This window comes from Bidens hawaiensis, unplaced genomic scaffold, assembly GCF_021521415.1.
Source record: "Bidens hawaiensis isolate Kalapana, Puna unplaced genomic scaffold, B.hawaiensis_p1.1 tig00044173_1, whole genome shotgun sequence".
Classification (NCBI taxonomy): Eukaryota; Viridiplantae; Streptophyta; class Magnoliopsida; order Asterales; family Asteraceae; genus Bidens; species Bidens hawaiensis.
The window spans coordinates 122,692-133,959 of record NW_027497842.1 but is presented as its reverse complement, the minus strand read 5'-3'; the positions used below and the strand labels follow the sequence as shown (position 1 = coordinate 133,959).

The window sequence follows — 11,268 nt, the reverse complement described above, 5'->3', positions numbered from 1 at the left end:
GCTAATTTGGAGCATTCATGATGGAGTGGAAATGAAAGTGATGATCTATGAGATGATAGAGAATTGAAATACGAAGACGTGGCCGCAAACAGGGAGGAAAACGAAGTTGAAACGAAGATTTTATGAAGAAAACAGTTTTGGCTGGCAGGACCGTAAGGCAGATTGACCAGACCGTAGCTTACGGTCTGACCGTAAGCTACGGTGGCAAGACCGTAGCTTATGGTCTGGTTTGACGGAAAAAGGGTTTTTTGGTGATTTCTTCCATATTTAAAGCCCAAAAGCCTTAATATCGAATTCATTCAATAACCATCAGTTTTGGGACTTCTTGGAGGCCATCATAAACCATCTTAACACACTCTAATCATTCAATTGATCTATGAAATCATTCCTTAACACAACCATCAAGAGTATGAAGATCAAGATGCAAGGCTAAAGGCTTCATAACCATCTCCGGGCGTAGGGTTGAGTTGCATGTTAGGTTTTGATACTCTATACTCACTACAAATAAAAAGCCATTTAATGGCATACAAAAAGCGTCACAAGAATCCAAATAAGCGCCACTAAAAAACCTTGTTGGAATGAGTGGCACACAAAAAAAGTGCCACTAGAAGCGCTACCACTAAAGCCTTTTAGTGGCACTTTTCTCGTCTGCCACACAACTTTTTCTGCTTTTAGTGGCACTTTTTTTCGTATACCATTAAAAATATTTTGTAATTTTAGTGGCATTTTTTTTATATGCCATTAAAACATTTTGGACTTTCAGTGGCATTTTTTCCATATGCCATTAAAACATTTTGGACTTTCAGTGGCATTTTTATCCATATGCCATTAAAATATTTTCGAACTTTTAGTGGCATTTTTTCCCATATGTCACTAATAATATTTTGGACTTTCAGTGGCATTTTTATCCGTATGTCATAAAAACATTTTGGAATTTCAGTGGCATTTTTATCCATATGCCATTAAATTATTTTTGGTCTTTTAATGGCATTTTTTTCGTATGCCATTATAACATTCTGGACTTTCAGTGGCATTTTTATCCGTCTACTAACATAAAATAATAATAAAACCGTCAATCATAGAAATTATAATATCTTGACCACAACTAAAAGTTCAATCGCATTTTAAACACACACCAATCGCATTCCATATGCATATTACATGTCTAATAACTTTCACGTCAAGTCAAATATCAATCATATGAAAAGGAAAATAACAAATATTCGAATAAAAACTAAAAACTTCATCACACTTCTTAACCTCTTTCACCATTTTCAATCTTCATGCAAGGTGCCTAATAAGAAAAATAATAACTTTTCAATATGTAAATAATATGGACGCTAACTTGTGTAGCATACTTAATTATTAATTTAAAATCGATAATAACCTATTAAAATCAACCATCTCAACGCTTGTGAAAAAGCTAAACTAGCCCGAGCCTAAAAATAAGCCCGTTCTATAAACGAGCCCAAGTTTCATTGTCGAGCTCGAGCCGGCTAACGAGGCAAATATTTTTATCATATATATATATATATATATATATATATATATATATATATATATATATATATATATATATATATATATGTTCGTTAACCGGTTTAGTTTAAATGGTTCCTATGTGAAAATCCCTAACCGGTTCCTAATCATTAGTTACAATTGAAAAGTAACCGGTTTTGGTTCGGTTAACCGTTAGGATTTACACCTCAAGTTACAAACAAATCACATAAAACAAATTACCATTATTATTTCGTGAAGATGATACTTGGTTAACCGAAGAAATTGTACTTGGTACCTAAAACATATAAATGAGAAAAAATGTCAATCTATAGATGTGTAACAATAAAAATAATAAACAATAGTTTATAAATGTGAGTACCTCTATGTTCATATCTCTAAGAACCGAAGCCAAGTTTGCATTGGGAATATGTTCTTGAATAACGTTCAACATAACATTGACAACACTCATTAGTCGATCAACTTTATGTGAATTTGTTGAAGAGTCACCTTTACTTTTTGCGGTCGGCATCCTTCCAACTAATCGAACGTATCCCCTTTTCTCCGGGCCTTTAACTTTTAAGTAGTCATCATTTGAAAAATCACATGGATCTTTGGATTTACTTGTAGAGTCACTTGCAATAGCTTTTAATGAAGCCTAAATACAAAATAATAAAGGTGAGTAATTTTAAAAAGACCTAAGCACACACAATATTAATAAACTAATGGTTTTTTTAATGTTAGTAAATTGATCACTCTTAATTTCTTTCTTGTCAACAGCTTTTTGGCCATTTTAATTTCTTATATAACTAATTAGTAAATTTAGTATTGTTACAATAATTTTCCAGATCTCTGTATTAAATCTATTCAGAAGGTTTATACATTAGAGAGAGACTTTGAATGACATTCAGCTCGTTTGACCCGTTCCACTTTCAGCTAAGGGTGTGCATGAAACCGAAATAACCAAACCGTAACCGGAATAACTGACATAACCAAACAGAAATAACCAAACCCAATAAAAAAACCAACGGTTTGGTTTTATGTTTTACAAAGAGCCAATTCTTTGGTTTGGATACGGTTTTGGTATCAACCAAAGTTTCGGACCCAAATTCATTATTTGGGTCATTTTTGTAATTTTGTTGACCCAAAATATTAAAAGCCCAAACGATAAACAAAACAAAAAACAAAAGTTAAACTGAACCCATTTTGTAAACCGAAAACAAAAAACCAAAACTGAACAGTTGAAAAACCAAATAACCGAAATTTTGGTTCAGTTTGACCTCGGAACTGACCCAACCCGACGCAAGCACACCCCTACTTTCAGCTAAATATCTTGATTAACCAAAATTCAGATCAAACACAACCAAAATTAAGTAACCTGTTAATAAATGAATGTGTGGAAACAGTTGGAATTTGGATCAGATCAATAAGTATAAACAAAAGAACACAACTGATTACCAAAAACCGTTGACAAGAAAGAAACTGATCACTGTTACTAAATATACATTACCACAACTTTAGCGGCTTCCTCATCAACAATTGTTCCATCTTTACGAGTGTGAGTTTTTATATATAGTTCTCCTCGTGTTGGTTGTACACCATTATTATTCATAGCCTGCAATTGTGTTTGATGTTTAGTAAGGGACAAGAAACAAAAAGAAGACAATAATTTAATTCAAAATAACTAAAATAATACCTCTTCATGAGAAAGTCTAGCAAACGATTTTGTCCCGGTAACATGAGGCTCATTCATCTTTGAGCGGCTCGATCTTTTAGCATCACATGTACTCTATGGTAAATAGTTAATTAATACTTGATTAGATTTATTCAATATAGTTCCGTAATTATATATATTGTATAAGACATCAAAGTTATAGATCATTGTTACTTGAAATTCCGAAGTGAACCAACGAGTAACAAGTTTTTTAAATTGAGTTGGATCCAATCTATTGTCATCCTTGGTTTGTTGTGCCACAATTTCATCAACAGATTTGCTTGAATCATATGCTCGTGTCTTCAATGAACCTTTCCACGTTCTCCATTTTTTCCCCATGCTACACAAGATCCATTTCTTAATCTCATCTGTTTCTTTTGGATGAATAACAAATTTGGATTGCAAATAAAAACTATGTATTAGCATATACCTCTTAATGAGTCACCACATATCAAGCTTGATAATAGACTATACCTTAACAAGTAAATACATGTCTTCTTTCTTTTGCTCAGGAACCTTTCTCCAATCAGTATATTCTATCGACACATGATCGGACATCCTCACAAGTGTCCCAAGGTACTGAACTAGTTCATTACCTTCATCTCCCACAGGTTGTCCAAACTGGTTAAATGTGACAGCTATTCTTTGACCACTATTCATATTCCATGTTTCGGCCTTTTGGGTATAACCTCTGACATTTTTGGGGGCACCTAGACAAGTTGTAATTAATAAAAAAATATGATACAACCAGATAAAAAGTAACTGAACTGAATCAATGAAAACCAAAAGTATAACCTGGACAAAATAGCCTATATATTTGTTATAGGCTCTTTTAACTAGTATTGGTCAAAGAAATTTTAACTTGTTAACGATCAGTACCTTACTACAACTAAATAAACATTATTATAACCAGGTGTACATGTACAGTCAAATTAGGTTAAATCGTCACCTTGTCCATTTGTAGATCGACATTCTCCGGAATCTGATTGATCACCTTGAATTTTGCTGGTATCATCACCTTGAGTTTCATATCGCTCATTATCTACAACATTTTCTTCAACAGTCTCTTCCAAGTTGCTAGAAACTATACATAGCCTCTTGCGTTTACCCATACTATCTATTAAAAAACATATAATTCAAACATCATTAGTAGCATATTAATTATTCAACAGCGTGTATGACCTTATTGAACCTAACATACTGAACCTAACAGCAACTGATTGATTCGATAATCGATTGCAACGATTAGTCAGTTAAGAAATAACTAAACAACAATTAAATGATTCAATAATTGAGCTAAACAATAACCTAACATCTTAATCACAGTAAACCTAATTTCAACTAACATCTTAATCACAATTCATAACAATTAAGCTCAATTGCATAATAACGATTCATAACAAATAACCTAATTTCAGTTAAACACTTAAACCTATTTTCAGTAAGCTCAATTGCATAATCACAATTCAGAATAGTTAAACAATTAAGCTCGTATTTCAGTTAAGTACTTAAAACTAATTTCAATTCGTTAAACAATTAAGCTCGTATTAAGCTAGAGATTTGGTGATGTGTAGACGTTACCGTCGCCGGAGATTTGGTGATGTGGAGACGGTTACCAGAGACGCTGACATCATCAGAGATTTGGTGATGTGCAGACAAATAAAAAGATAGGATGAGCGCTCGTTTATAATCTTGATATATTAATGGTTTTTTTTTTGGTGATAGACTTAATGGTTTTGAAGTCAAAGGACTATCGATATGTATATGAACGCTCATTTAAAGTTTAAGTGAGAGTTGATCATTTTAATTTGGAATAGTTATTAAACCGTGCATATATTAATTGTGATTTAAGATAATTTAGAGAAGAACCAAAAGTAAATTCAAGGACATAAACTATAAGTGTGTGTAATGTGTGTTTCGGTTTATTTACGCGTATACAATTATAATTATTCACATTGAAAACATATTAACATATAATCATTCACATTGAAAACATATTAACATATTCTGACTTACTAAATTTTGAGTTCAACATGTCCCTATAAGTAAATATTACAAGTGTAAGGGTAAATATGTAACGCCGCTCTCGAACTACTTGAGACCGGCTCGTTAAAAATCTGAATCAGCTAAGCTAAAATGAGTTAAAACCTGTGCACGAGGATAAAGATAAGTTTGTTTTATAAAACGCGCCCGAACCGAGCTTGTTCGTTTAGGCTCGCAAGCCTAAACGAATTTATCTTCTATATATTTTATTTGATATAATAAGTAATTAAATAAAGTAAAAAAATTTTAAACGCTTATACGCTAATTAATTAATAAATAATAAATGAGCTCGATTTCTCGTTAATTAAACAAGCTCGGTCTATCTTGTTTACACCATTAGTAAATATGTATATATAGTCTGATCTTGTAAACCAAGTTCCATCAACTTCAACAACATCTCGTCTTAATCTGCATCAAAAAGTAATTCAAGACACATCCTGGCCATAAGCATAAAAGTTGTCGTTCCAAAACTGCCAGAGGCAAGTGCACGAGACGAGATTTCAACCTTATCTCGATTGAATTCAGTTATATCACCTATTAACAAATTTGGATATAATAAAAGAAATAAGCCAAAGAACATAATGTGATGCCTTCACACATAACTGTTTATCAGACCAGTTTTGATTGGTCGAATTATACGGTTGGTCACGAACTGAGCGAGGGCCTGCTTGTTTCTTGGCTCGTATACAAATCAAACTGAGCCGATCGACTCAGAATCGAGCCGAGCCAAAATCAACCCAAAACATTTTACATATTCAGAGTCTTGAATCCATGAACCCATGTCCGACTTTCAAATAGTGTGATGCGCGCAAATGTAATAGAGTAAATACCATGTCCGACTTTCAAATCCAACCCAAAGCTCTATAATGCCTGAACTACCCTTCCATATTTTACGCCAATTTTCAAAGTATTTTGCCTTTTCCTACAAAAGATGTAGACTTTTATTAGGGCAAAAAATGACCAATTTACCCTTGATTAATATAAGAAGCAGCAAAGTTACTGACCCCAGCTTCTCCCAACATATAAAACGAACTTAAACAACAGGGCCTTCCAAATGTTAAGTTTGACCATAAATAGTCAAACATGACCAAAATGCTCAAATGGTACAACTTATAATCTTTATTCCAACAATCTTTTTTATTCCAAAGTAACAGAGTATATTGTCAATTGATTATTTGAACTGTACAAAAAGCGTCAATTGGGCAAAATGGTCAATTGATTATTTGATTATGCTTGCCCTCATAATTTAGAAAACTTGCGCCAAAAGACCATATTATCCTTATAGCATAAAAGAGTATATTGTCTAAATGTACCCAGAATACCAACTGTTAATATTATATATATATATACACGAATATATTACTAAACATAAATAAATATAATTAATGCATATAATATAGATTATTATATAGTGACAGTAAATAATACTTACAAATTTATAATATTGATGAGTAATCAAAAAAGAAATGAGTCGTCATCACTTTCTTCAGCATCTACTTCACGTTCTATATCAGATGTAATGTCCATGCCATCTTCACCATCATTTCCAACCCGATGCAAGTTGGGCACATCAAATGTGCAATCAGTCGAATAAGGACCAACTTGATATCAACAATTCCCATATCAAATGCATCTCTGACTTTTACATATCTGACAACCTCCCAATCTTTATGCTTAGGATCCGTGACATAGAACACTTTATCAACTTGTGATGCCAAGACAAATGGATCATCAATTAACTCAGCCCCTGTATGTGTCTTGTATGAGAAATTCACCAATGTTACACCATTATCTATCTTGCAACCCCTATTGATGTCAACCCAATCACATTTGAATAAAACTACTCGTATTTGACCGGAGTAATTTATCTCAATAATGTCATTCAATTTACCATAGTAGTTACCCACTCCATGATTAGGCCCTGTACTTCTAATATAAGCACCTTCTACAATAACAACACCACTATTTTGAGTTTTTAAAACTTTCTCTCGCTTTTGTGTGTGAAAACGGTAACCCTTAACAAGGTACCCAGAGTAACTTTTCACAATTCTAAGTGGACCACGAGCGAGTCATTTTAGATCTTCAGTTACATCTTCATCTTGCTCTTCCATACGTGCAACCTACAACACAATTGTTCACATTAATTACACTATGATTCCAAATAACAAGTAATAACATATTCAATATTCATTTAAAATTACCCTTCTCTTGAACCAATTAGCAAACGTTTGCACATGAATCTTGTTCATATCATAATCTCGCATCCTATGAGAACGATATTGTCCCTTGACTATTCGTTTGTGTCCCCTTAAAAAGAAAACTCATATTACTAAATTTGCATCATAGATAAATGAAGAGCAAGAGTATCTAATAACAAGCGTAGATTATCTTACTCTCGAAAAGGTGTAATTGACTCAACATTAAATAATACATGACGATGTGCTTGAGTGAGAGACTTCTCATCAATCTTTGAATTTGAAGATCTCTTTCTTTTTTTAACGAACACTTTCAAAGGCAATTTGCGGCCTATGGCACGACCGGGGCTAAGATTGTTGGATTCTTCAATGTGATTTTGGTGACCCTCATCATCATTCCTAATTTCTCTAGTGAAGACAGTTACTACTTTTGATAGATATCTCGAGCAAAATGTTATACTTTCCTCAGCTATATAACCTTCAGCAATTGATCCTTCAGGATGAGCTCTATTATGTACATATGACCTGAGTTTTAGAAGTTCCCTGTTAGAGTCATACAAGTCACTCATAATTTAAAAATTAAAAATTAGCAAATAATGGAAAAGATTTATAGAATTGTTATTTACCTTTCAATAGGGTACATCCACCTAAATGCAACGGGACCTCCCAACTTAACCTCTCTAGTTAAATGAACCACCAAGTGCACCATTACAGTAAAAAAATGGAGGAAATATCTTCTCGAGTTTGCATAAAGTGAGAGCAACTTTAGACTCAAGAAAATGTAGATCAACTTCAGATAAATCCTTGTAGCAAATGGTCTTAAAAAATCACATAACTCGATTATAACCGAGCTTACATGGTTTGGTAAAGTTCCACGCAATGCGATTGGCAAATACTCTTGCATCAACATTTGGCAGTCATAACTTTTCATCCCAATTAATTTGCGCTCATTTAATTGTACACATCGAGAGATATTGGATGAAAATTCATTGGGAGGCTTGATGAACTTGAGAGTCTTTAAAAATTCAGTCTTTTCGCCTCGAGTCATTTGATAGCAAGCTTTTGGCATGAAAGTAATATCACTTCTAGGTCGCTTTTTTAGATGAAGTTCCTTTCTTATACCCATTTCTTTTAAATCAAGCCTTGTTTTATAGTTATGTTTTGACTTTCCTTCTTGTCCCAATAAAGTCCCCACTATGTTGTCACAAACGTTCTTCTCAATGTGCATCACATCAAGATTATGACGTAACAACAAATGTTCCCAATATGGCAACATAAAAAATATACTTTTTTTTCCATGGACCACCAGCATCATTGTCAACAAGAAATTCCATATCATCTAGCTGTTGTATAACTTCCTCTCCAGAAGGGGGAACATGAGCAACTCTAAGCTCCTGGCCTCCAACAAAGGATCTAATATCTGAACGCCACCGATGGTCAGGTGAAAGCCACCTCCTATGACACATGTAACACCACTTCCTTCCATGAGTTAGCCATTTTGAATCAGTATCAAAACCACATACAGGACACGCAAGTTCTCCTTTTGTGCTCCACCCGGATAGATTGGCATAACCTGGAAAGTCTGATATGGTAGAAATAACGGAAGCCTTCAATTGGAAGTATTGTTTTGTTGATGCATCAAATGTATTAGCTCCATATTCCCATAACTCCTTCAATTCTTTAATCAAAGGTTGCATATACACATCTATTTTGTTTCCAGGACCTTTTGGACCTGGGATGATTAATGAAAGAATTAAATTCGGTTGCTTCGTAACCAACCATGGTGGCAAGTTGTATGGAATAAGAAAAACTGGCCAGATACTATGTGCCACATTCATTGTCCTAAATGGGTTAAAACCGTCACTTGCCAGAGCTAGACGAACATTACGAGGATCACTAGCGAATTCAGGAAACTTTTCATCAAAGTATTTCCAAACTAATGCATCTGCTGGATGTCGTAACTTTCCATCTTTCACACGCTCTATATGATGCCACTTCATTAGGTTTGATGTCTTTGATGACATAAACAATCTTTGAAGTCTAGGCTTTAAAGGAAACCACCGTAATATTTTTGAAGCTTTCTTCGGAGGAGGACTTTCTTCATTTTTTGGATTAGCTTCATGAACTTTCCATCTAGAAGATCCACAAAAAGAACAAACCTCATCTTTCTCCTTGTTATCCCAAAACAACATACAACCATTAGGACAAGCATGGATCTTTTCGTATCCTAATCCCATGTTGGCCATGATTTTTTCACTTGTTGTGTTGCTTTAGGTAACACATTTCCTTCAGGTAACAAATCTTTTATAAACTCTAACAACATAGACAGTGATTTGTTACTCCATCCATTTAGACATTTTAAATGGTACAAATGCACCACACATGATAATTTGTTGTACTTGCAATTCGGGTACACCTTTTCTTCAGCTTCCTTGACAAGGTTATCAAAATTACTTCCTCTATTGTCCGTCTCTTGACTATTACCGTAAGTATTCTCATGTATCTCTTCTCCACTTCCGCCTTCTGGTGGAAAATTTTCATTCAACATTTCATTCATTTCATGGTGAAGTACTTCTTCTTCATTAGGTGATCCAGAACAATCTGCCTACTTTGAAATTTCATGTTTAGACAATGTGTACATGGACACTTTATCGTGTCCCCATTGACACATGCTCTCTCAAATGCAAAATTCAAGAAGGTTGACACCCCGCTAACAAAAGTTTGGCTTGTTCTTGGTGCGAAATACATCCAAGACCTATCCATGACTAATCAAAATGAAAAGTAACAGATTATTATCACAAATGTATATATATATAAATAATCATCATTCAAATACATACCCAATGGAAATATATAAAAAAAAAACAATTCACACATTTAAATCCCCCTGGTTTAGTCTCAACAGGTCCCAAATTAAGGTCAAGGTGAAATTGAAATCCTAATTGCTAATTCAAGATTATCACACAATTTAATTAAACTTAATTACAAACAAACAATTCACACATTTCTATTAAAACTAAACAATCATCAGTAGCTAATAATTTCCATTCTATTAAACATAAATCAATTCTTAATCATAACATGAATGTTTCAAGTTTATTAATTAGCAATGTCAAATCGAGAACCACTTTAATAAGTTTCATGAAAAATGAATTAAGATAAAAATATCAATTAGTTGCATCATTTCTAAGTATAAATCAGAAAAATAAGCACTGCAATAAATATGCTATTAACCATAACAAAACAATAATCCATAACAAATTAAAAAAATAAAAACAATAATCCATAACAAATTAGAAAAATAGAATGGAAGAGATCTCTAATACCACAGGAGAAAGACACTTGCAGTGGGCTGATTTTCCGATTCAAAATATGATCTGCCGTGGACTGATTTTCCCTCAGAATCAGAATATGTTATAGAACGGATTGATCTGCCGATTACTGATTTGTATGTCAGCTGCCGTGTTATTTGCTTGTAGGGAAGAAGGAAGGAAGAAAGAAAGAAAGAGGGGTTTGAGGTTGGAATTTATATGATAAGACTCATCAATGGTGTATTAGTTGTAAAATATTTTATTTGTGGTAAGTGATGTGCATATTTGTTCAATATTTTATTTGTTTGTTATTAGTAAACGTGACTCATTAAAAGTGTTATAAATAGAATTGTATCACACTTTTTTTATTTGACTTTTCAAACATGACTTTATATTATTTGATTGTCTATAACATATTTTGTTTAATTCGTATATCAATTGTCAAAACGTATCAGGATCATATAGCAATAATTAAAAACACCTTTTTAGTGGCATAGCAAAGTGCCAC

General features: G+C 33.4%; 1 protein-coding gene across 6 annotated transcripts; it reads right to left on the bottom strand.

Moving 5' to 3' along the window:
* Positions 1–1,103: 1,103 nt before the first annotated feature.
* Positions 1,104–10,908, bottom strand: LOC143594765 (uncharacterized). Of its 6 annotated transcripts, XM_077074001.1 has the most exons (8): positions 4,161–4,388; positions 3,686–3,921; positions 3,386–3,579; positions 3,194–3,286; positions 3,008–3,112; positions 1,880–2,155; positions 1,741–1,795; positions 1,104–1,294 (listed from the first exon to the last, which is right to left on the bottom strand). In XM_077074001.1, the coding sequence occupies exons 3-8, from the start codon at positions 3,548–3,550 to the stop codon at positions 1,275–1,277; spliced, it is 714 nt and encodes a 237-aa protein (XP_076930116.1). In that variant the 5' UTR covers positions 3,551–3,579; positions 3,686–3,921; positions 4,161–4,388; the 3' UTR covers positions 1,104–1,274. The 6 variants fall into 6 exon arrangements, with proteins under 6 accessions (XP_076930116.1, XP_076930117.1, XP_076930114.1 ...); XM_077074002.1 differs by lacking the exons at positions 3,386–3,579; positions 3,686–3,921 and adding an exon at positions 4,793–4,822 and having other exon boundaries at positions 4,161–4,328; XM_077073999.1 differs by having other exon boundaries at positions 3,386–3,921; positions 4,161–4,387.
* Positions 10,909–11,268: the final 360 nt, after the last annotated feature.